General features: G+C 27.5%; 2 protein-coding genes across 3 annotated transcripts in view; one reads left to right on the top strand and one right to left on the bottom strand.

Moving 5' to 3' along the window:
• Window positions 1-324: 324 nt before the first annotated feature.
• Window positions 325-8,931, top strand: LOC100214190 (uncharacterized PE-PGRS family protein PE_PGRS46). The gene is made up of 9 exons (XM_065814348.1): window positions 325-447; window positions 1,040-1,135; window positions 1,221-1,304; window positions 1,449-1,514; window positions 1,625-1,669; window positions 1,861-2,299; window positions 8,299-8,342; window positions 8,422-8,477; window positions 8,549-8,931. Exons 2-9 carry the CDS (start codon window positions 1,040-1,042, stop codon window positions 8,619-8,621), a joined length of 903 nt encoding a protein of 300 aa, XP_065670420.1. The 5' UTR covers window positions 325-447; the 3' UTR covers window positions 8,622-8,931.
• Window positions 8,932-23,774: 14,843 nt separating this feature from the next.
• Window positions 23,775-26,371, bottom strand: part of LOC100215393 (nucleoporin p58/p45) — a 35,447-nt gene continuing 32,850 nt past the window's right edge. For both annotated transcript variants that reach the window (XM_065814347.1, XM_065814346.1), the window contains exons 7-11: window positions 25,876-26,074; window positions 25,581-25,663; window positions 24,637-24,727; window positions 24,260-24,352; window positions 23,775-24,170 (exon numbers count right to left, since the gene is read on the bottom strand). In XM_065814347.1, coding sequence (XP_065670419.1) covers window positions 23,926-24,170; window positions 24,260-24,352; window positions 24,637-24,727; window positions 25,581-25,663; window positions 25,876-26,074 — 711 coding nt within the window. In that variant the 3' untranslated portion in view covers window positions 23,775-23,925. The remainder of the gene's footprint in view (window positions 24,171-24,259; window positions 24,353-24,636; window positions 24,728-25,580; window positions 25,664-25,875; window positions 26,075-26,371) is intronic.

Below are 26,371 nucleotides of genomic sequence, written 5' to 3'. Positions count from 1 at the left end.
TTACATCTAACTGCACCTATTAAATAAATCAGTTTACGTATATGTCCATGTTTGTGCTTGTCTACAGACAAATTACTTGGGATATTTTGATTAACATTGTTTCTATTTAAAGTAATGGAAAATTAAAGATGATGTAATAAAAGTTTTTTACTGATAAATGTTTGTTATGAGATTTTTCACAAGGAAGTAAATGTAAAACATAAAATCGGAAAACCATTCTTTATTTGATTTTAGATAAGAACATTTTTAAAACGTAAAAAAAAAATTTTAATTTTAAAAATCAACACTAGTACATGTAGCTTTTGGTTGTTTTCATTTACTTTATGCATCAATAAGTCGATGCATAACCAATGACTCATTTTAGCACAATTAATTTAAAATGGCGTTTTAAAGTTTATTTTATTGGGTATCAATTGCATGGCGGTTTCTTTTTAACAAGTATTTCAGGTATTTTTTTTGGATGCATCCTCTTTACCAAAGTACTTGCAAATCAGTAAACCAATTAGTGTATTTCTAACAGATATTTTGTGGACCAATTACACAAGAATCCTCTAGTTAACAGAAAGTATACGGAATTAACGACATGTGTATTTGAAGTTTTGTGGCCATATATATATATATATATATATATATATATATATATATATATATATATATATATATATATATATATATATATATATATATATATATATATATATATATATATAATATAGATAGCTAAATAGATATATAGATATAGATATTGTAGGTAAACTACACTATTTCGACTAGATATTTAATAGAAAAAATATATTTTCCTTATGATGTATTATACTCAACTGTGTAAAATAAGGATTAAAATAATATATAGGGCAGTAAATTAAAAAATATTTCTTAAAAAAGTTCTTGAAAAAATTAAAAAACAATTTAAAAAAAATTCTTGAAAATATTCTTTGTAAACTTTGAATAACTTTTTTTATTGTTTTGCATTTTTTAATTTTTTCTATAGTAATTTTATAATAAAGTTTGTAGTAACTTATTTTTAATTGAAAAATAGATGTACTGGAGTAAATGGGTGTTAGTTTTCTTGGTCGCCATTCAGCTTTATGAAGCTAAACGCCACCATAAGTACACCAAGGGTGCAAACCAAAAGGTTGTTTTTTTTTGGTGTTATAATTACAATAATGAAAAATATATATATTTTTTTATTAGTGATTAATTCTTTTTGCACTTATTAGACAGAAAAAGTTAAAAAAGCACAGATTGAATCGCCAAAAAGAACACAAAAAAAGTTTAACATTGAAGCATCGCCTCAAAGTATTGTAAGTAAAGTTAAAAAGTATAATATGCTAATTAATAACATGAGTTTAACAGTTAATGATATTAATATCAATTAACTAATTATTTCAAACTTTTTAAACTATTTTAAATCAAACTCTTTGTGGAAAGCATTATATTCTTTTTAGCTCGGGGATGCGATGCAAATTAAAATGAAAGGTGCTGACGGAATGGACGGACCGGATGGATCAGACGTAATCATTTTTGAAACATTTTTACAATTTTAATACAACGTTTTGGTTTCTTCCTTTTCATTTTGAATAACTTTGGCAAACAGAAATATAAGATACAAATTATTTTTTAGGGATCAACTGGACCACCAGGCCCGCCTGGAGTGCCTGGTCCTGAGGTACTTAAATTCAGTTTTAAAATCATAATTTTTAACAAAAAAAATTAATATATAACGGATAACTGTTAAATTAGTTAATTAAAAATAGCTAGATTGGAATAATATCATTTTTTTAAAATCTTGTTCACCAGCTTTAATACGTTTATTTCCAGTTTTTATAAAATCTGTAATTTGTTTCATTTTTAATATAGGGACCTAAAGGCGAGCCAGGAATATGTCAACCAAGCGAATGCGATTATCTTAACATAATGCCAATGGTTGCTAGAGTTACAACACTAGAAAGATACGCAACAGAAGGTGGCAGTGGTATGAATGGTGGAACAGAAACATTTGATGCAGGTGGAGGTGGGCAAGGTCAAGCTGAATATACTGGACTTGGAGGCGGTGCTGGATTTGGTGGTGGTGGAGGAGTTGGTAATCCTGGAGGTGGAGGCGGAGGAGGCGGTGGTGGAGGTGGTGCAGATAGAACCACTAGTTCGGAAGGCACTTTTACACCTAAGACCATCTCTTCTCCTGTTAGCATGCCTTCTCCACCATTAAATGCAGCAGGTGGAGGTGGAGGTGGAGGTGGAATGGGTGTTAAAGGAGGTGGAGGCGGATCTGGAGGAGGTGGAGGTGTTTCTGGAACAAGTAAGTTAATTTTATAAATACCCAATTATGTTTTAACAAGTTATCTTTTACAAGATAAAACAACTTCTTAATGTTATCAAAACTGTTCTTTAAACTTATTTTGAGAGTACCTCGATTATCCAAAAACTTATTTTGAAAGTACTAAAAACTTATTTGAAAAAAAATTTTCAAAAAGTCAATTTTTGCTTTTTTTTGAGATAAATTTTTTTATTTAAACTATTTTTGTGCGATGGATTAAATAATTATATACCAATATTATAATCTTTGCATAATGGGTTTTAAAATAATGATTCTTCTTGTTAAAATATAGACTTTTGTGGCTACTGAAACCAAGAAACCTGTCAAAAAATACAAATGAACCTTTATTATCCAACTTGGGTCTAAATGACCCATGAATAATGCTAATTGCTAATAAACAATGCTCTATCTCCGTACTCAATTGCAAAAATGTAAACCACTTTTTTGAACTAAAACTATTTTATTTAAACTCCGTCAAAACTCTAAAAAAAATTTAATAGATAATAGAATATTAGATATAGACTTCAATATACTAGATGTATACAATATATATTCTGAAATTTAAAATTAGAAGTTATGCTTCAGTTTATACTAGAATATCTCTCTCTCTCTCTCTCTCTCTCTCTCTCTCTCTTTCTATATATATATATATATATATATATATATATATATATATATATATATATATATATATATATATATATATATATATATATATATATATATATATATATATAAAAGTTGTTCTGAAAATTAATTTTTAAATACAATTATTTCTAATAAGCATCTTGTTCCAATACATATAGAAATAATTCTTGTCAAATATAAGCTCATTTGGGCAAAGTTTAGAGGTAGCTCAATGAGGTTGTAAATTTCGCAGCTTTTACTATTAGCCGATTATTAGCATTTACCAATTTAGCTCCATAATTTTCAGATATGGTTGTTCAGTCTAACCATATTACGAAAATTTATTTACAGCAATTTTTGCAGACTACAGAAATATTTACTATTTGACAAACATTATTTATAAAAATTAAAATAAAATTAAAATTTGGCCGAATGCTCAATAAAAATTAGAAGTAAACTTTAGAAGTAAAAGTAAACTTCTATAAAATAAACAGTTTATAAGAACTTTCAAGAAACAGCTAAATATCTTGTTGAGCTACTTGTAACTGAAAAAATTCTATAATTTAACACATGTTTTTTTATATACATTTTGGAACACACACTAAAGTGGAAAGTAAGAGAAACCTAGTTTTTTATTTCTTATGAAAGATATCAGAACCAATATTATACATAATTTAGAATACTTGATATAAAAATATTTGTATTAATACTAAAAAAATACTTAAATACTTGATTAAATACTTGAACGCAAATTGTAATTAAGACATGCTTTTTTATTTTGAGTATTTATTATTCATTTTTTTATTTGCGATTTAGTTATTTATTAATAAATGATTATTTTGCTAATTTTTACTAATAATTATATTTATAATTTTACTTATTAATTTTTATTTACAGTTCTTTGCAACTATGTAGCGTTATTGATAACAATCGAAAGACAATTGGCTTGCAATTGCTATCAATAATAGTTTTTGATAGCAACTGGGAGACATATGTCTTGCAAGCCTTGCAAGACATGTTTTGCAGTCAGGAATGAGGAGTGCTAAAAGGACTCCGGCTTTATATCTCTATTTTTTCGTGGTCTCTGGTGTCCAGAAGCTCGAAATGTGTTAGTTGGCTTATGATTTGCTATAAGAGAAAAATTCATAAAGTTTAATGAATTAGAACTTATTGTTCTTAAGCCTGGAGTCCCGGAGTTATTGCCTCCATTATACCTCCATTGCTTTTTCAAACTTTTTCAAATTATTCAGAACTCGAGTTTGTAAACGAGACATCGGACGCTCTAAAAAACGATTCTTTTACATTAAGAGTTTTCATTGAGCTGTCCAAAGCCTTCAATACAGTAAACCATGATATGCTTCTAAGTAAACTTGAACACTATAGCATTAGAAACAAAAATTTACTTTGGTTTAAAGACTATTTAACAATCAGAAAATAGTTCATATGCTACAATTCAACACTCAATAACTTGTGGGGTTCCACAGGACTCTATTCTAGGGCCATTGTTGTTTCTACTGTACATAAATGATCTTTATTTATCATAAAATCTTATAAAATTTATTCTCTATGGATATGACTCCAATCTCTTTCATTCACTTTTTAAACATGTTAATGAACAATAAGATAAAGTTAATGAGTGGTTTGTAAGTAACAAACTTTCTCTGTATGCTGATAAAACTAAATTCATTTTGTTCCAAAAATTGAATAAAACTGATAATGCCTCATTATCAGTTCTATTCAATCATCATTAAAAGAGAATCATCAGTAAACTTTTTAGGCGTTGCATTGGACGAAAATTTAAGATGGAATTTCCATGTAAACAGTCTTGAAAAAAAAAATTCTAGAAATATAGGAATGATTTATAGAGCTAAACAATTTCTTAATTTTAAATCATTAAAAGGTTTACACTTTGCTTTTATCGAAAGTTACCTAACATACTGTAATATTGCCTGGACAAATACCAATCATACAAAAAAGCTTTACAGTAAACAAAACATGCATGTCGAATCTGGAGCAAATAAAGCAGAACCCTGTGAGCCTTTACTGTGTTTACATGAATTTTTAAATATTTATAAAATAAACTTACATGAAATTTTAGTTTTCATGTATAGAACTAAACTAGGAATGTCGCCAAAAATATTTAATCCTATTTTAGTGAAATCTGCCATAAATATAGGACAGGTTTCTTAGTCAAAAACTTTGCTGTCCCAAGATATAGTTTAAAATTGAGTTCATACTTAATTAAGTATCGTGGGCAATATTTATAGAACTTGTTTTCAGATATTACAAATAAAAAGAAAACCACTCTTGATCGATTTAAAAAAGAATCTAAGCGGTTATTCTTATTTATGGATCTCACTATGCTAGATTTTGATTCTTTTAAATAAAGTAAAGCTCTAATAAAAAATCAAGATAACTTAAAAAAAAATTATTTTAAAAGAAAGTTATTATCACAATCCACCATAACAAAGTTAATTAATGATATTACTCTCTTAATATAAATATATGTATATATATTTCTTTTCTTTTTTTAAAGTATATAATCGCTTTGTTTTTGCAATTGCAGCTGCCTTCTTTTTCTTTTTGCAACTGCAGATAATGTTACATTTTAGCAATTACTAATTACTACTTTGTATATTTACACCAATATAATATGATATTTATAAATCACGATTTTATAAAAATGGGGCTCAGTGATAAGACAGAATTATGTCTTCTTCTTGCTCCAGCCATTACTTATTTTGTTGTATATATGAAAATTTTATTTATTGCAGAAGGCGAAATAAACATATTTAAAAAAAAAGAATATAACCTAGACACTACCATAAATATAAGAATAAGTACTATGCTCTATTTTTTAAAGCTCTCTGTCTCCTTTCATAAATGCTGTTTACGCTGTCAACATTAACTATAAATTGACTATGTTTACAATACTTTGAATATTAGTTATAGGATAAAAGAGTTATCTAGAACTAACCAAAGTTTTAACAAAAAAAATTTAAAACTTTTTTTTAATTTATATTTTCCATTAATTTATCTATTGTTGAATCATTGCATTCATATAAAATGCTATTCATTTCATGATATTAAAGACCATTCTTAAATTTTTTTTTTTTTTTTTTTTTTTTTACGCAAATTGTACAGTTTTGTCAAGAAATTTCCGTCAACAAGCGCTGTTGTATAATAAATTCCTAACAAAAATTAAAAAATTTGTTACAAAAACAATCAGGTATTATAAAACTATTAATGTGTAAATAAGGGGTTGCTCAGGTTACAAAACAAGATTTTATTTATTTAAGTAGTCATAGCAACCTAACGTAAAGTAGGCAACCTTTTTTATTATGGAAATAAGAATCTGCAACTAATTTTAGCATAATTTTACTAATTATAATATTGTTTAATTTGGAACCAAATAAGTTTTTAATCTGGTTTTTCATGTGAAATTTATGTTTTTAATTAGCAGAGTTCTTGTTTAAAATTGTGATTTGTTAATTTAAAACATCTAAGGTATAATATGGTATAAATGTTTTGACAAAAAAAGACTTAATTTTGGATTACTTTATTTTTTGAATAATATTTAAACTCACTTTAACTCAATTTTTACATATCATTTGACTAAAATGGCTATTATGTGTTAATAAACTTCAATTAATCAACATATAATAATGTCAAGCTCCAATAAAAAAGACATTCGATTTATCAACGCATAACACTATCTAGCTCCAATAAAGTAAACAACTTTGCGTATAAACTATAATAAGAAAAATAAGCATATGCTACAGTTTGCTACAAACAATGTATTAATTGCTACAAACAATATGTTATTTGCTACAAACAATATATTATTTGCTACAAACGATATATTATTTGCTACAAACAGTATATTGTTTGTCACAAATTATAGCATATGCTTTGTTAGTTACCATCTTTAAAAGCATTAAGAAACGTGTAATTTACAACTCTATAATTTCCTCAGTGTTATCAAGTGTCAACAGCAAAAATAGATGATGCCAAAAATGTTTGTGAAAAAAAAACGACTTAAATTAATAGTATGGATCAACTAGGGCAAGAGTAAACAAAACAAAAAAAAGTGAATGCTTTATCAAATTTTTGTTGTTGTATTTTTTATTGTATTTTTTGAAATTTTTAAACTTTAAAAGACGGTAAAAGTATATTAAATATTTAATTTTTTATGCAAATTTTCGATAAATTCTTTCAAAACCACCATCTTAAATGCGAAGTCCCATTTTCATAACTAGGATGGGGCTTTTATAACGACAGTAAGGTGTGGACTTTAGTTATAGTTTGTTTTATATTTAGCACTAAACAAATTTCATTACAATTCTTAGAGGTTTTATAATTTTTATTAAAAAATTTAAAAGCAGTATCAACACTATGGCCGCGAATCTGAGCTGCAACCTGAGTTAGACCAGTTGATTGTTGAATATTATAGTGTACACGTAGCTAAGCAATACTTAGAACTAAAATTTTACTCTTTACTGTCTTACCATTTTTTTTAAAAATATTTTCATCCGAGTTTTGATTATGCTTTGTGAGAAAAGAATAGCAGCAGTTATGATATCTTCTTTATCATCAGTAAGTTTGTTATCAGCTAAGTCATCAACAAATGATATTTCATTTAAACCAAAACTAATATTATTAATGCAAAACAAAGTCAAACCACATTACAAAGGTACAACAATCGTGCTAAGTAAAAAACTTGACTTTGTTTTTGTTTTAGTAATTATCAGTTTAGCCACATGGAGATTTACCAACTTTAGTTAAATAAATGTATAGTTATTTTGAATATTTAACTAAAATATTTTTTTTTGTAAATTTAATTTCTAATAAGAGTAGTTTTTATTTTATTTTTAAGTAACTTTGATTTTTTTAATATCTAAATTTTTATTAAAATCATACAATTTTTAGTTATAGCAAATTATAATGTGAAAATTAAACTTTTTTTTTTTATGACAGATAATTGTTTTTTAATTTTTGAAGTTGTTTTTTTTTCAGTTTTCGTATACTTATACAGTACAAAAACTTTTCCGTGAAATAATAAAAAGATTCGAAAAATCTTTAAATTTTAAACTAAACCGTTTGCTCCTACCCTAGTTTATTCTACCTCTTGAGTAACAATAATTTTTAAGTATAGATCAATGTTAACGTTTAAAATCCAACAGAATAAAATATTTAACTAAGATTAAGATATTTAACTAAAAATAAGATATTTAACTAAAAATAAGATTTTTAACTAAAAATAACATGCCTATTTATTGTAGAAAATTAAGCTAATGAAAATAAAATAAACAATACAATAATAATAATAATAATAAAACATTTTAATTTTTTAGAAAAAGAAATAAACTCAAATAAGCCTACAAAACCAAGTTCAGAGGTTCAAATTTATTTTAATAAAACTATTTTTAAAAAAATGAAAAGTTATTGTAGTCTAACTAGTAATGACTAACATTTAGGAAGCAGGAACGATCGAGTCAAAAGCAAGCGAAGCAAACAGCATTAAACGTCAATTGTAAGTTAGTTGTAAAAGTTGTTTAGTTTTCGTTTAAGATTGTATACTATAAAAATATACCTTATTTTTAGTATCCCTGGAGAAGATAAAAAAGACTGGGAAAAATATACGATGAAAATAAAGGATGGTGTACCAGAGGAATAAGATTTAAACTGTATTTATTGAATTTATACTGTTTATAAACGACATTCATTGTAAATATTTTTTTATATCAGCACCATGACGTTACATTTTAAATTTACATTCATAAAAATTTCTACACATAAAAAATAATAAATGGTTGCTTTGAATTCGAGAAAAGCTTTTACTTCATAAATGAAAAATCAGATAATGCAGAAAAAATAAAAACAGTATACTGGTTTGTTTTGATCTTTTCTGCATTTTTTAATTTAAAATTATTTATTACATTACATCATTATGTTAGTCTTGAAATATATTTTTAGATAAACAAAAATTTCAAGTCTTTATATATAAATTTGATATAATCCAGCTATAAACAACAAACAGAGTGTATTCAATTGTCAAAACTATCTTGGAAATATATATTGTCAAAAATATCTTGGATAAAGTAGCTAATTTGTTGTAGAAGAACATACCAGGTCCCTCTGTGCTAAATTCTGCAGTTGCATTTACAACAGATTGTTGGTGAACTTATTCGTGAATTTTTTTTAAATAGATATGGATAAGTAGGAAAAAACGTTGCATCGGAATGCAATTCAACTTGTAAAAAAAATTTCTTTAACGCAACATTTAACATATCGCTGTTGTTCAAAGAACGTGAAACTGCAGAAGGCCATATGGTTTTGTCATCAAAAAACCGCTTTATTTTATTTGTGATATTTTTGTTTAGTTAAGCTTCAAAAGGTTTCTGTTTTACAATATCTGATTGGCATTATAACTACATATAATAAACTATTAGCTAATCAAAACCAGATATATACTGTATTTGTTCACATCAATACATTATTACACTGCTTCAGCTAAAACCATGTAATAATATATTCATAGAGCGTTTCTGTTTTAAAATTCTATGAACTATTTTAAATTTCAGAGAACTCGTGTTGCTAAATTTTGAACTTGTTGTATTTTAGAATATTAGTGTGACGTAAAGATAAGCCTGGAGATATGAAATAGAGAAAACGGGATAGTTTTGATTTTGTATATGGTACATTAAAATTTCCTATTCCTTGAGTGTCATATTTAAGTCTATAGCATTTATTTTTTTAGTCGTTGCGAGAATAACGATAAAAATGCGATTTAATTGTAATCGCTGCAATTTTTGGTATTCGTAAATTGTAAATAGTCACATTTTAATTAGTTAGCGGCTAATCGTAATCGCAAATTTATTCAAATTGCTTTGCGGTTACTTAACTAAACTGCGCAATCGTAACAAAGTTTACTGAGTAATCGCATTGCGGTAACGCCAGTGATTATTAGTAATATGATTGATACTTTTTTTGTTTATTTTGTGGAAGAGCATTTAACCGGAAAGTTCGCGCCTTACCAATGTTGCTTATCTAACCAGAACCAACATCAAACTTCGAGCTTCTTGTTTTTGAGCTAGAACTCTAACCACTTTGCCACGGCTGCCAAAACTCTAACCACTGCGCCACGGCTGCCAGAACTCTAATTACTTGTAAGATGATAATACTTATTAAATTGATATATATCCATAAATATAACTTAATTAGTAAACTTTCATTGATAAGCGAATACCATCTCAACATTTACCCCCATAATTGTTCACTTAGTTCTGTAAAAACTAAGTGAAAAAAAAAAAAAATGGAATGTTTTCCAAGTTTAACATTTTTTATTCAAAAAAGCTCACCCCGAGGATTTTTAATTGTTTCTATAAATAAAATCTGCAAAGTTTTGCACTCTTTTTGTATTTTACTTCAAAACTATATGCTGCTATTTGGTGTCTTTCAATAAGTACATTCAGATTTGGGAGTTTTGTCGGGAATTTCGAAGTCAACACAAAGCCGTACCGAGGGGGGGAGGGAGGGGTTTCTATCCCCCCTACAAATTTTATTAGTCGGCAAATCGGACACTGGAGTCGGCAAAATTGAAGCTATAGTTGGCAGTTGGCAATTGTTGGCTAACGAGAACCTTTTCTCTCTTTTTTTTTTTAGAATAGTTGGTCGTCAAAAAATTTTTTTTGTCTTTAGTCGGCAAAAAACTGATACATAATCCCCCCCCCCCCTTTTTAAAATTTCTTCAGGACGGCCCTGAATGAACAGACGTGTTTTTACTAATGCAAAATTTAATAAAAGAAAAGTGACATTGAATAAAAGAAGAAAGATTACTTTGATAGCTGTTGATGTTGGTGTGAAAGTCGTTTGTAAGTTGTTGTTGTTCTTTTTTTTCTTATACTATTTTAAAAGTTTGAAACTTCTTTTGAAGGTCATTGTTTTTGTAAACTATCTTGGTATTTTTATCATTATTTTGAAGCTTTTTTAAAGTTTAAAAGTTGACTAGAAAGTGGTGGATATTTTTAAGAGATTTTTTGGTTTTGAAAGTTTTTTTGTTTAAAGTGGGTTTTATAAGTTCAGAAGCTTAAAAAATCTGGAGAAATATATGTTTTTTAATTTGTTGTCAATTTGAAAATTGTGTTTTGTATTTTGTTTGTTTTGAAAGTTTCCTTTGAAGAGTTTGAAAAAGGCTTGAAGAGTTTGAAAAAGGCTTGAATAGTTTGAAAAAGGCTTGAAGAGTTTGAAAAAGGCTTGAAGAGTTTGAAAAAGACTTGAAGAGTTTGAAAAAGGCTTGAAGAGTTTGAAAAAGGCTTGAAGAGTTTGAAAAAGGCTTGAAGAGTTTGAAAAAGGCTTGAAGAGTTTGAAAAAGGCTTGAAGAGTTTGAAAAAGGCTTAAAGAGTTTGATAAATCTCTTTGGAAAAAATAAAGTAATTGGAGCTGGTGAAATTAATGGAAACATAGTTATAGAGTGTTACATGGGCGCCGGCAGGATTTTTTACAAAGGGAGGCAAAATAAAATTCAACAGTGATATTTCAAAAACTTCATAAATGCATCAATTAATCAAGTCATTTTATTAGACCAGTGACAACAGAAAATTAAAGAAAATGTAAAAATAAAAACACAAGTATTAAATCATTGTCATTCAGTAAAAAGAAAATGTAGTCGTCTGCGTTTATTGCAATACTTGTTTACAATTTGTTCCATAAATTCAGATTTTCTGGAGCGTATTTTTTCACTGTGCACGCTCAGCATGCAAAGCCCAGACAAACGCTCATTGGATATGGTTGATCGTAGCCAAGTCTTCACGCGCCGCAATGTCCTAAATGATCTTTCTGCAGTACATGTTGTTTTTAGCAGTGTTATTAAAATGAGTAAAGCTTCACGAACCGTAGTAGAACACAGTCCTTGGTAATAAATCTGTGAGTTTGTTTATTGCGTTTTGAAAAGACTGAATGGCCCAAAAATAAAGCCAAATTACACTATCGAGTTTAAAGTTATCAATTTTGTAGACTTCATTGACAGTTGACATTTTCTCAATGAATTTTTCACGAGTTAAAGTTCTCATCTTTGCAGGATGAAGTAAACATGTTATCTTTTGAGAACCGCGTTTGAAGCGAATCGATTAATGAATTGAGATAAGGGATATACATAGCCTGGCGAAAGTATTCCTCGACATTTGTATCCGTTGCTCCACAATTGTTTTGGTATAACTGCCTTGAACATTGCCTTGGCGGTGTTAGTTGAATATTTTACTTTCCAGACAACTGGATCACTCTCTTGTAGATATCTGCACTGAAATGCATATTTGTCTTGTTACGGTGTAGATTTATAACCAAGAGCAATTCGTGAATGTGTCTCTGTACTTGTGGAAGGTGTAGTTAAATGGCTTGAAGTGCTTGAGTGCAGGGTTCCAGGAGAGAAGAATGAAATGATAATTAGTCCAAATAAAAAGTTGTTGAGCTAGATGCTAATAACAACTGATGTGCCGATTGACGTGTGTTTCCGTTTGTTTCGTTAGATAACACATCCAACTGGGTAAATATTTGGTCAAAATTATCACAAAACACTCGCATACTCTTATACTTTGCAGTCCATTGAGTCTCGCAGAGAAGAGAAACGTTGGGTATCATTGACCTCCTATTAAGACTTTCATGGAAAAACGCAATAATTGACTTGATAGTACCAATTGTACAATGCGGAAGTGCACTCAAATCATTTACGACCAAGTTCAGTCTATGTGATGAGCAATCAACAAAAGCTGCCTTTGGATATTTCATTCTGATTCTTGATTGGACGCTGTTATCATTTCCTGCCATGGTTAAGCAACCATCGTATCCCTGACCTAACAGACGATCTAAATTGAGACCTAATGATAAACACTTGCTTAACATGGCGTCGGAAACTGAAGCTGCAGACATGTCGTTCAGTGGAACAAATCCAGGGAATTCTTCCCAAATCATTTTCTCTTTTGTTGGGTTTACAAAGCGTATTCCAATGGATAATTGTTCTGTCGCTAAAATATTGGCTGTTTCATCAGCTAATACTGAGAATCCAGTGGAGTTATTTGCAGCTGACACAATATCATATACCAGAATCTGTTCAGGTATTTTGATCAATTCTTTTTCGGTTTGATGTGATGTATATTTTGCATTCTTTGCTGCAGTATCAAGGTGATTTTTTATAATCTTATTACCAGCCTCAATTTAAAAGTTCAATAGCTGATGTAAATTTCCTTTACTTCCTTCCTTCCCTTGCAGAGCCAAATCATTTGTTCCACACAACAAAATTGTTGAAAGGATAGAAAAGAGCTTCTGTATGTTTGCTTCAACAATGCGTTTTATAGAATCATCAAGCTGGTATACAATATCCTTGTTTGAATTTCTTCTCACTGCCATGAAGTTTTCAGCATCTTGTTGAGAACACATATGCCATGACGATGACATGTGATTTCGAGCACATTCGTTAAAATACTTATATTTTCTAAAGGCTGTAGTAATAAATGTACCTTGAAAACCTCGATGTACTTTTTGTGGGAAAACAATGCAATATATACAAACAGCACTTTTTAGTTTTGAAGAGTACACCAGCCAAGGCGCATATGAAACCAACCATGCATGTCTAAACCATCGCTTTTCAGCTTCATGTTCTGGCACATCTTTTTTAAAATCAAAGTTTCATGGGGCTTGAATGGTTCGGTTAGTATATGATACTTAAGATCATCATTTATTCTAGCTGTTGCCTGAATATAAAGTCCAACATCGAAAACTGAGTTATCGTTGTCATTTTTACATTCTGATGATTTATCTGCAATCATAACTTCTGACGTTTTTTACATGTTTTTGTTGCATGCATCAACATCTTGTTGCTGTCTTGCATCACAATGGCTTTTACTTGGTGCGACTACCGGTTGAGGAAGAGTAATGTGTTCCTGTGATTTTTCGGAATCATCTCTAGTTGCAACACGTTTGAAATTGAAGTAATCCAAAATATTATTACTTTGTCGTTTTTTAGACATTTTTTTCAGTATTCTGAAAAAAAATAATTGTAAAAACCTAAATTTAGAACAGTCCAAAAAATTAAATAAATTGAAGAAACTTTTTTTTTTTAATTTTTTTTATTATAATAATCAACATTTAGCTTGCAGAAAACACAAGGTATTGTTAAAATTTCGATTTCTTTTTTTTTTATTATTATTATTTCCTTTCTTTTCCTTTTTTTTTCTTTCTCTCTTCTTTTTGGTTTCTATACTTCTTCTTGATCTATTCCTTTTTTCTATTTATACCTTCTTTATTTTTCTACGATCTATTTCTATCATATTTTTTCTTAAACTTTCATTTAAACATCTTTTTTTTTAAATATAAAATATGCCTTTATAAAAAAGCTTCCGCCATCGTGGAAGTTATTGCATTTGATAGTAATATTTCATTTAAAATTGTAGTCGTTTACATTACGGTGAGTAAACTATAAATGAGTTAAATTGATGAGATACCGAAATAAAATCTTTTAACAGTTAAAAGAAATTTTTTGAATATTAAAATTTGCTATTTTGCTTTTCCAAGAGGGGGCAACTGCCCCCCCCCCCCCTTGCCCTTGCCTGCCGGCGCCCATGGAGTGTTATGAACAGTTAAAAATTGTTCTATTTAAAGTTTTTAAAGCATCAATCAATTTAGACGTTTTTCCTGATCGATTAAAAATTACCAAAATTATTACAGAAGGTGACAGAACTAATATTAGTAATTACCGCCCTATCTCTGTCCTTTCTACCTTCTCAAAAATTTTAGAAAAAGTTATGTACGATAGTGTTTAGTTATTTCAATAACAATAATCTATTATACAAAAATCAATTTGGTTTTAAAAAAAATAACTCAACTGAACATTCAATTATATAGTTTGTACGCAAAATCTTTAATTCTTGTGACAATTCTCAAATTACATTAGGCATTCTTATTTATCTATCTAAAGCGTTTAATACTGTAGATCACGATATTTTGCTCCATAAGCCTAAACATTGCGGAATAAATAGCAGAGTTTTACAATGGTTTAGAAGCTATTTATCAAATCGAAAACATTTTGTCTATTATAATGATATATGTCAAAAAAATTTGTTAGAAATATTCTGTGGTGTTCCCCAAGGTTCTATTCTCGGGCCACTTTTGTTGTTGGTTTACGTAAATGAATTTTATAAACCCTCAAATCTTTTAATTATCATGGTTGCAGATAATACCATTTTTTTTCTGTCTAATAATAATATTTACCAACTCTTTTCGACTATAAATGATGAATTGCATAAAGTATCAAGTTGGTTCAAATGTAACAAGTTAACCTTAAACATAAATAAAACAAAATGGATTCTCTTTTATCTCCTCTCCAAAAAAGCGTTCCGTACCCATAAATATGCCATAAATTTTTATTGATCAAGTTGAAATAAAAAGAGATTTTTTATTGACGAGAAAAGCACTTTTTTAAGAAAATCATCGGATTGCAATAAAAAAGTTCACTTATTGGAAAACGGTATGGAGGACTTAAAAGAAATTTTAAATTATCATGAACATTTAATAGACCAAAAGATAAAATCTGCTAAAGAAATTGAAACCCAAATATTATTAATATTTAAACGAAAGATTCAGAATTTTAAATCAATGCTAAAGAATATAAATTCTGTGTTTATGATAATATGCTTAATCGAAACATGGTGCAAAAATGAAAAAAAAAAATTTTCAAATTCCAGGTTATAAAGCAACCCACCAAACTCAAGGTGGTAGCATTAGTGGCAGTGTATGCATTTTTATTCACTAGTCAATCCATTCTCAGAAAATAGAAATTCCCAGAATTCAAAATGCGGATTATGAATCATTAATTATTGAATTAATAAACCACAATAAAAAAAACGTTTTAATAACTGCTTTGTATAGACCACCATGCGGAAATAATAAATCTTTTCAAAAACACTTAAAATGGTATTTGAAAGAAGTAAAAAATAAACAATTTTTCATCACAGGGGACTTAAACCTAAACCTTCTTAATGTTAAAACTGATAATGATGTAAAAAGTTTCTTAAACTCTCTTTTTCAATACGACATTCTTCCCTTAATAAACAAACCTACTTGTGTAACTCTTCAAACCGAATCTCTCATTGATAATATTTTTACTAACATTTTTACAACATGTAAGATTCAAAGCGGAATCATAAAAAGCGATATAAGCGACCACTTTCCAACTTTTTTTTATATATGATTTTTATAAAAAAGAAAAAAAAAGAAAAGTACTAACGGAAATAAAAAGGCAGAAAAATGAATTTAATATTAATGAATTTAGAAATTATTTACTCAAAGTAAACTGGAAACAATTACATAATTGCAAAGATACAAATAAAGCCTATGAATTTTTTTACAATAAGTTTCTCTAATGCGTTTATTAAAACCAAGCTTAAAAGTCTACAAAGTCCATCGGTTACGAAAGGACTTATTAAATCTTCTAAGAAGAAACAAAAACTCTATGAAAAATACTTAAAAAAAACTTATCAAAATGAAAAAAAATATAAAATATACAAAAATCTGTTTGAAAACTTGAAAAAAAAAGCTAAAATAATTATTTCTCAAATTTATTACAAATTTATTAATATTGGAAATAATAAAAAAACTTGGGATATAATAAAAGAAGTGATAGAAAAAGAAAAGAAAACTCGTGGTGATACTTTACAGAAATATTTATATACTGAGGATAAAAGAAATAACTAAAACTAAAAATAATAAATAATAATAAAGAAAAAAAACTAATCCTAATTTCTATGCAACTCTACTGCAACCTATCTACTATCCATCTTTACCTTATTCACTTCAATGCTAATCTATAACTACTAATAATTGATCTTTTCTAAAATTCTTTTCTACTACTTTCTTCATTTCAATGCTGATTTATTACTACTAATACTTGCTCTTTGTTAACTTTTTCTCAAATTAATATCATTTATCTATTTCCAACTCTCACTATTATAAATATTGTTATTATTATTATTGCTGCTATTGTTGTTGTTATTACTAATAATATTATTTTTATTAGTATTATTATTACTAATAGAATTGTTATTTTTATCGTGAGTATTATTATTATTTTGATTATTATTACCAATAACTGCAGTTTTTATTATTATTGCCTATTATTATTACTGATACTTATATTACTATATTATTTACAATGTTGTTACTGTATATTATTATAATCTACTTCTCTTTCATTGCTATATTCTAATTAGGTATATAAAAGTCTTTTATTCTAGATAGATGTATAAAAGTAATTTGAATTTTGTCCTAAATTTATCAAACTTCTTAGTTAATTATTATCAGTACTTGTACTATCTTACTTAATTAAAATCAGTACTTGTACTATATGTAAATACTCCATGAAATGTAAAATCTATTTCAGAATATATTTGATATGATTTTGAGAAAAAAAATTTTGCAAACAGTTTCAATAACTTTTTTATAAACGTGGGTAAAAACCTAGCAAACAAAATAACACCAGGAAAAAATTTTTTTAATCATATCTAAAAGAAGTGGACTATGTCATGGATGAGCTTGAGATATCGCCTGATGAACTTCGGTTTGCATTTATTATGATAAAGCCAAACAAAAGCGCAGGTCTTCATTGTATAAGCACTAGGGTTGTTAAAGAAGTTTTTGATATTATTGAGTACCCTTTACTCGTTATTTTTAATCTTTCATCTAAAAATGAAGTTTTTACTGACTTTTTGAAACTAGGAAGAGTGGTTCCAATATTTAAAGATGGTTATATCTCAAAGTTATCTAATTATAGACCTATTTCATTACTCCATTTTTTCCTAAAATTCTAGAGCGAATAATGCATAACTAGGGACTTTCATACGGGGAGGATTTGGCGTATGAGATTTCGGTGTCATTTTTAATAGAGATAAATGAATCAAGGTAAGCGAAAGATACTATGACTCAAAGTAATGTTTCGATTTTTTAAAAACGAAGACCAGATATCATACTGAATTGTAGGAGAGTGCTGCTTCATTGACTAATTTATGAAAAATATGTTAAGGAATGCTGCTGAATTGACTGAGGGTTTGGGTTGGGGCAGGTTTAGATCAAAACCTCATTTTGAGTCATAGTATCTTTCGCTTACAATGAATGAAACCGTTAAAACAAAAATCATATAATCTCTATCTTTTTTTAATAAAAAATAATGGTTGATTCTTCAAATAAAAAAAAAAGATATTATAAAATGGTTAACTGACAATGGCTTATCTAAATGTGGCACTTTACATGGGTAACGTATCAGAATAAATAAACTTAAACTCAAAAGCTAAAAAGTAAAGCAGAAAGGCGTTTTGTATTCGTAACATTCTTGAATCCTACAAGCATCCCACATTCAATTGCTTCTTTGGAATAGTGACGAATTCGTTGTACTTTTCTATAACTAATTAAAATTATGCTTTAAATAAACGTAAAGGCAGTTTAGGTCAACAACAAAAAGGATATTCTATTATGATAAGCAGAAAAATTGCTTTAACGGATTTTAGTTCACCTAATACGTTGTTTGTAAGAGCACTTAAAATATCGCAGGAAACAAATTCGTTCTGATATAATGTTATTGAAAAATAACGTTCCACAGAAATCCTATTGTGAACATTCAGTTGGTGTGAGTGAACTGTGTTGCCATGTTTTTGCATTATTGTTATTTCTAAAACACTTTCATAAAATTAAGGAAAAATATTATCGCTTTCATGTACTGAACAACTTCAAAAATGGCATTGTTGAAGTAAAGAAGGTTTAATTCTTACGATTCTGCTTCTCCAAATTAAACGCCAAATTCAGCAGGTTTTTCTTGTAAAGAAATAGGTGAAAATTTGTACAAGGAAACAATTGTTGTAGAAGACCCAGAAAATTCAATATTTAAGAGAAATTCTAAAAACAAAGAGCAATATAAAGTCTAAAATAAAAGATACAAAAATTCTTTTTGAGTTCCATGGTTAAAAAGTTTTATTAAAGTCAAGTATAAAACTTCATCGTTATTTGAACACCTCAGCCATCACTTTACAAAAATAGCTGCTTGTTGCTTCGTAGATCGTGATTATGTCAAAGAAAAACTTACAATGCTGATCTTACTTTTCTTGATTTTAAAAAGTTAACCACAGTAAAGTTTAATATTAATTGTGCAATGAAATGAAAATTTATGCTATTCATCAAAATAATTTAGATAATGATTCAAAAGTACTTCAAAAAATAAAAAATTCATCTCTACAAAATCTACTAAAGAAAGTACTGTTCCTAAAACTAACATTAATAATAGCAATATATCTGCAAGTGATGAGAACAACATTATTTAACAACATTTAGAGGAAAAATTAGAGAAATAAAAATTCTCTAATTTTTCCTCTAAATGTTCCTATTAAATTTCCTATTAAACTATAAAAATTATTGAGCAAAACACAGATTCATGGATAAACATAAAAAAAAAACTAAATAACTGGTAGTTGACCAGCATTGTTAGTTGTATATGGTAAAAAGAAATTTGAAAGTTTTAAAAATTTCCGTCGTGGCCATCACTTTGAAAAAAAACACTATTATTTTTTTGAAACCAGTCTTTATCAAATACTATACTATGTGGTTTCTTTACTTTTACAGAAGATGACTCATGTCCTGATGTCTTGGTAGCTTCTAACCTTCGTTGAATTTTTAACTTTGAAAGTATAAAACCCCTACACACCCATATTAATAAATGGATACGTAAAATTCCTACAGTCAATTTTAATACAACATAAAAAATTAAAAAAGTTAATATATTTTAGTCTTTTGACAAAAAAAAGTAGCGCTCTATAAATAGTAAGGGGTGTCCACTATGCAAAAAAATTTTAAAACCACTCATATCGATTTTTTTTTCCATTTTAGTGTTTGTGTACAATGTAAAAATTTTTTTTACCGAATTTGAGTAACTATTCTAGAGCCCCCTCAAAGCCCTTAAATGTTAAACAGGCCGCTAAAATTAATTTAAAAAAATATTACTGCTAAGATAATGACAAACTAAAAATGAAAAAATGTTCTACAAGATTTTTTTTCTTTTTCTTTTTTATCTAAAATTGATATTTTTGATTATTTCAGATCCAACAAGACATACTTTTGAAAAATTTTTAAGTAGAGACCTGTTAAATGTTTAAGTGGCTCTAGAATAGATATTAAAATTTGTTAAAATATTTTTCATAGGACATAAACACTACAAAGAAAAAAAAATTAAATTTGGGTAAGTTTTTTACATAAAATATAAAATAGTATAAACTTTTGCATTTAATTTTTTTTGCATTTTTTGCAAATTGTTTTGCATTTAATTTTTTTTTCAAAATTTTTAAAACTTTGTTTAAAAAAAGAGATTTAAAATTGTTCCAAGAGAGAGTAAAATTGTTTCAAATCCATCTACAATTTAATTAAATGTTTAATAAATATCTAATCTAAATACTTAATGAATACAATTTATGTATAAAAATATTTTTTATGTTTGTTAAATATACGACATGCTTTTTTTAAAAATGCATTAATTCATCTGCTATCTACTTTGTCTGTTTTAGTATCTTGTCACACACAGATTGGAAATTCCATCCCCCTTCCCTACAAAAAAATTATAGTGTACAATTATAATAAAAACTATAAGCATACTATATTATAGTAGAGAACGTAATAAATTGAGTAACAAAGTGAGTCTGCACTATTTTTTTGTTTGAAGCTCGCTTTCGTTTCTCTCAGGTGTTTAATACACGGGAGAGGACGTTTATTAATTTTCGAAAATTCTTCTCTCTCACCGCAATCTTATTAGGCGTGCGGTGGGATTATCTCATTAAAAAAAAAAAAAATTATATATATATATATATATATATATATATATATATATATATATATATATATATATATATATATATATATATATATATATATATATATATATATATATATATTGTATGTGGTTACCTTAAACGCAAAGATCATTTGCACTTTTGCAAAAATGGCAAGCCTGGTAAAGACGCGGTGTTCTGTGGAAAGACCGTAAGGACTTCTGGGAGCACCTAAAATAACTACAAAAAAAAAAAAAAAAAAGACTTGTTTTATGCCTTTATGAAGAGATGGTCAAAAGAAATTTCAAAACGAAAAGCGAGCACCTTAGCATTTAAAAGAGCCGCTTCTTGTACGCCAGAAATAATTGCTCATTAATGCGTCGCCAAGCAACATCAACATACTGGTATAACTTAGGGGCCGCATATTTAGAACTGTGATTAACAGGTTTTTTGGGTGATCAAGCCAAAGCGTAGTGTGTCGAAAAGGGACAAGTCCAACTACACACCAATTGCCATCTTTCTCAACTACACCAGCTTCAAGTTTTGATAGGTATCAAGCATGTGTTGAGCTTTGCAAAAACAGTATTGAGATAGAGTTAGAGCAGTTTTTTCAAGCAAGAAATCAATCACATGTTAAGAAATTGAAGCAGTACTACATGTCAAAACTTGGCGGAAATAGTATTACCGAAGAAAATGTGATTGAGTTCCTCAAACAAAAAGGTGAAGAAAAAGCAACAAAGGAAGCTGTGAAAGTTGCTAAACTTGACGCAAAGCGTAGACTCTCTATCCCAAGTACTCAAATGCCTGAGCATAACAATGCTGAGTAATCTCAGAAAAACAATAATGAAGAACAAGTACCAGCAGCCAAACGATTAAAAGTTGCAATGCGAAAATTCGATGTGTCGGAAACGGTTTTACAAAGAAACATGTTTACCAAAGAAATATGTGGTTGGAACTAAATATTTTTTTTGCAAAAAATGTATTAACTTTAATATAGTTTCCTAAATATAAGTTGTGTTAAAAAAATAATTAAAAAAAGTTAAAATTTCAAAATTTCAATGTTTTCTCAAGTGTGCGGTTTTATCAGAATGTCGCCTAAAACCGACCAATTTTTTTTCATTTATTACATTTAATATTTTCTATATATATATATATATATTTTTTCAACATATATTTATATTATCTTATGTAGTTTTTTATTGCCTATCGAATTAAAAAAAAAACGAAAAAAAAAATGAAATTATAAAAAAGTTATTTAATTTTTATTGATAAGTGGGCGGTTTGACCCGGTTTTACTCTATATCAATAAAATAAATAAAAAAAACACGCTATGCGTTTAATCAATTTTGAAAATCGATTCTTGCCAACTAGAATATTTTTTTATGGAAACAAGAATACTCAATGTATACGAATTAAATGTATTTAATGTTTTATGTTTCATTTATATGTGGAAAAACGAGTTATGCTTTTTAGTTTTTTAAGATTTATTTTTTTCAAAATTCATAAACAAATACGCCTTAAGAAATAATAATTTTGTAAATGAACCACATTGCAAAACAAGATTTAATCAATTTTGTATTTCATATCGTACACCACATCTCTAGAATAGGATTGTTTTACCAAATTTTGATTGTTCGATTACTTTTTTTAGTCTTCAAAAATAAACTCAAAAATTTCGTTCTCTTAATTGAAAATATTTTTGAATACTAATGTAACTAAACAATATGTAATGAAATTTTATGAAACAATGTGTACGTTTTTTTTTTCTTTCTGGTATTGGAATACGTGTTGTTTTTGAAAAAATGGCGATAAGATCATTATTCTGGCGATAAGATCATTAGGATCTTCTATCAGATACCTTTGTTTGCATTTTAATTATATATATATATATTTTTGTTATTTTGACTTTGAATTTGTCTACGGTGAATAAGTCTACGGACTTTACATGTTGTAAACGATTTTATTATGTAATACGAAAACACATACAAAAAAAGATAAAAACGGAAAAACAATTATGCCGTTTGTGACCTTTAAATTTTTTTTGTCCAAGTACAAATGTAACTTAGTAACTGTTTCGACCAACGCAAGAAACTCCATTTTTGTAATCCCATATTTTAACTAAGCTTCTATTAAAGATTTACTTATGTAGCAGACTGGTTTAATCTTGACAGCTTGAGAAACTAGTGAAATTGTTTATTACTTCAACAACAAAAAAAAAGGAGCGGTGCAAAATACTATTTGTGATAACTTAAAACTTTCAGTTTTTTTCCCGATAAAATGTACTCTGGTTATCCGATATACTAGAGAAAAAAGAACTGAATTAAAAAGACTTGTCAACAATTGAAAAGGGTTCATCGAGAAGCGTTATGACTATAATATAACAAAAGCCACAGCCCATTGTTGATTAACTCAAACATACGCGTTCACAGCATTTAAAAAAATGCCGCCCATCAGCCTAATTTTAAAATTGTTTAAGCACCGCGGGAATTAATTAACAGGTGTTGTTTTTAACCAAGTTCCACGATTGCAAAAAAAAACTGTTATCTGTTTCTTTACAATGTTGCAACGCAGCTTCTATCATTGCGAAAACACACAATTTGGTCTGCTTTTTTAAAGTACTACAAGTCCTTGTAATTTGCAACGCAATGAAGTGCAATAATCGAGCTGTTGACAAAATAATTGTGTCAGTAAAGTATTTATCCAATTTATTTCTCCGCGAAGCGGCCTTGTTGGTCAAGGCTCATGTTTGAAGAGAAAGGTTTTAGACAAAGTTGTAATAAAAAATGCAATTAAAAAAGATCGATTGCAATGCGCTCGCGGTCTTAGGGAGGTAAAAAATTTTAACAGTAAAAAAAAAAGAAGAAAAGTAGACTATGTGTTAAGATCGACTAAACGATCTATTTGGACGTAACACAGTTTTTACAAAATATCTGGTAACAAATTTGCGTGATCAAAATTTATTAAGAAAATATTTTAAAAAATCAACAAGAAGTTATATTTTTATAGTTCAAATATTTTTTATACAACTAGAAATTCCCATTATTGCGATAAATAAAGTTTTTAATTTTAAAGTTATATTTTAATGATAGCAAACTTGATTGAATCTTCGTCAAATCTACGCTAAACTATCAGCTAATATAACTTTCCCCTTTTTCCATTAGGAGGGTTTCGAAGCTTGAAAGATGAATTAGAAGATGAGCTAGTGGATGGTGATTGCCCTAAAAGCAAATTGTTATTAGTAGACGATCCGAATTCCGTTGAAACACTAATCGGAGTTGACTTCGCAATTTCATCAAATGACAAACTGCGAGTTAAACCAGTACCAGTAGGCTTCGAAAAAGCAGAAGAATTTCGTAAATTATATCCAAGATTTTGAGCTATAAAAATAAATCAAATAAACAAAATTTTTTTAAATTAGCATTAAAAAAAATTTAAGTTAAAAATAAAGTCTAATACAAAAACTCACGCTTATTGTCAATTTTAAATGCACCGGATATAATTCCAGCTCCCTGAATCACAGGAAATGGCGATGGTCCATTAAAATCTGATGGTTCTTTTTCTAAAACAATAAATTAATAGTTTTAAAAATAAGAGAATCGGAATCAGTTAAAACAACAAATAACGATTAGATTAATCGTTATTCAAACGTTAATAATTTTTTTTTTTTGCATCTTATGTACATATCTTGTCGATACTTAAGAATTTATATATTACTTTATAATTTTTATGTGCCTTCATTTTTTTGAATAGCACTACTTACAAACATACGCAAAATATTTGGCTAATAATAAATGTTATGACATGCAAATCTTTGAAAAAGATTTTTGCCTATTTCTTACCTACCTCGCAAGTCTTTTTTACGTCTTGATGTGAAGGGATCGCTATAATCATTAAATGTTGAACGAAGAAACTGTAAATACTTTTGTTTGATCATCTAAAAATTAGAAAATATTAGAAAAAATTAGAAAACTTAAATGCTATGATATATTATGACAATGTGAGTTTTTAGCCGCATTTTTTAATCTCAAAAACTAATTAGAACTTGATTATTGAAGAACTTAATTAAGGACTTTTTGATTATTTAAGTCTCATTTATTTACTATATAAGTTAAACTTTAAAATTTCTTTACCTAGTGGTAGGGGGAATTAGGCAGGATGGAAAATAGAATAGTTATATACCTTTAAATCAATTGTTAAAAGGAATTCTTTCAAACAAATGTATACTAATCTATTTTATACAGCATAATTAATAATTAGTTTGGCGCAATGGATGTTGCGAATTTTTTTTTTATATATTTTTTTAAACATTTGATTTAGATAATCTTTTATTTACTTTAATGCTTTTGTACAAGTTTGTACAAAAGCATGATGGGAAACATTTATTATTTATAATGTATTCAAAGATGTATACTACTTAAGTATATAGTTTTTTATATATACTACTTATGTATATAGTTTTTTATATATACTACTTAAGTATATAGTTTTTTATATATACTACTTAAGTATATAGTTTTTTATATATACTACTTATGTATATAGTTTTTTATATATACTACTATGTATATAGTTTAAGTATATTAGCTTTAGTAAGGGAGAGTTTTAAATGTAGGACATTTTTTTTCCTAACTTGAAGATTTACTCCCCTACTCTATAGTTATGCAGAGTAAAGTAAATAAAAAAATAGATTTTATAAATAAATTCTAAATACCTCCTCTGAACAAACAAGTTATAAAAATCATTTAAAACAATTTTATTTTAAGATAATACAGCTGTTTATAACTAACCTTAACAGCTTCATGGACAGTCTGGAGTTCAGCAGCAAGTCCAAGAAATGATTCACTTAGCCTTTTAAGTACAACTTTTAAATCTAAAATTGATTAGAGGTTTATATAAAAGATAAGTAAATCTTAACATTAAAAAACTAAATATATTGCTTTTTAACTAAATGAACAAGTTTTATTGGGTAATAGTTGCTTATGACTGCAAACTAAAATCTAATAAAATGCATATTAATTTTTTTATTTTGACTCAAACTATGGATGAAAACTATGGATGTAGATGTTGTATGCGTTAACTTACCTTGTGGGGTAAATTGATTAGAGGGTGAAGATGAAGATAGAAAGACTTCTAGCTCTTCTATTTCTTGGCGTGATTTTTTTATTCTAATTTGAAAAGTAAGAACAAGTGATTGAAAGTATTGCATAGGAGCATTAAAGCCATGCAGATTGGATTGAGGTAAATCACGAATAAGACGAGCTGTTTCTGTATTTTTTAATTCCTACAAAAATAAATTAAATTTAAAATTAAATTAAATTTAAAATTAAATTAAATTTAAAATTAAATTAAATTTAAAATTAAATTAAATTTAAAATTAAATTAAATTTAAAATTAAATTAAATTTAAAATTAAATTAAATTTAAAATTAAATTTAAAATTAAATTAAAATTAAAATTAAATTAAAATTAAAATTAAATTAAATTAAAATTAAATTTAAAATTAAATTAAATTTAAAAAAATTAAATAAAGAAATTGAACAAATCTAAATATTATTATTTACATATATCTAAATAATTTT

Source organism: Hydra vulgaris, chromosome 12, assembly GCF_038396675.1.
Source record: "Hydra vulgaris chromosome 12, alternate assembly HydraT2T_AEP".
NCBI classification, from domain to species: domain Eukaryota; kingdom Metazoa; phylum Cnidaria; class Hydrozoa; order Anthoathecata; family Hydridae; genus Hydra; species Hydra vulgaris.
The sequence above is the reverse complement of the archived record's forward strand: the minus strand, read 5'-3'. Positions and strand labels throughout refer to the sequence as shown.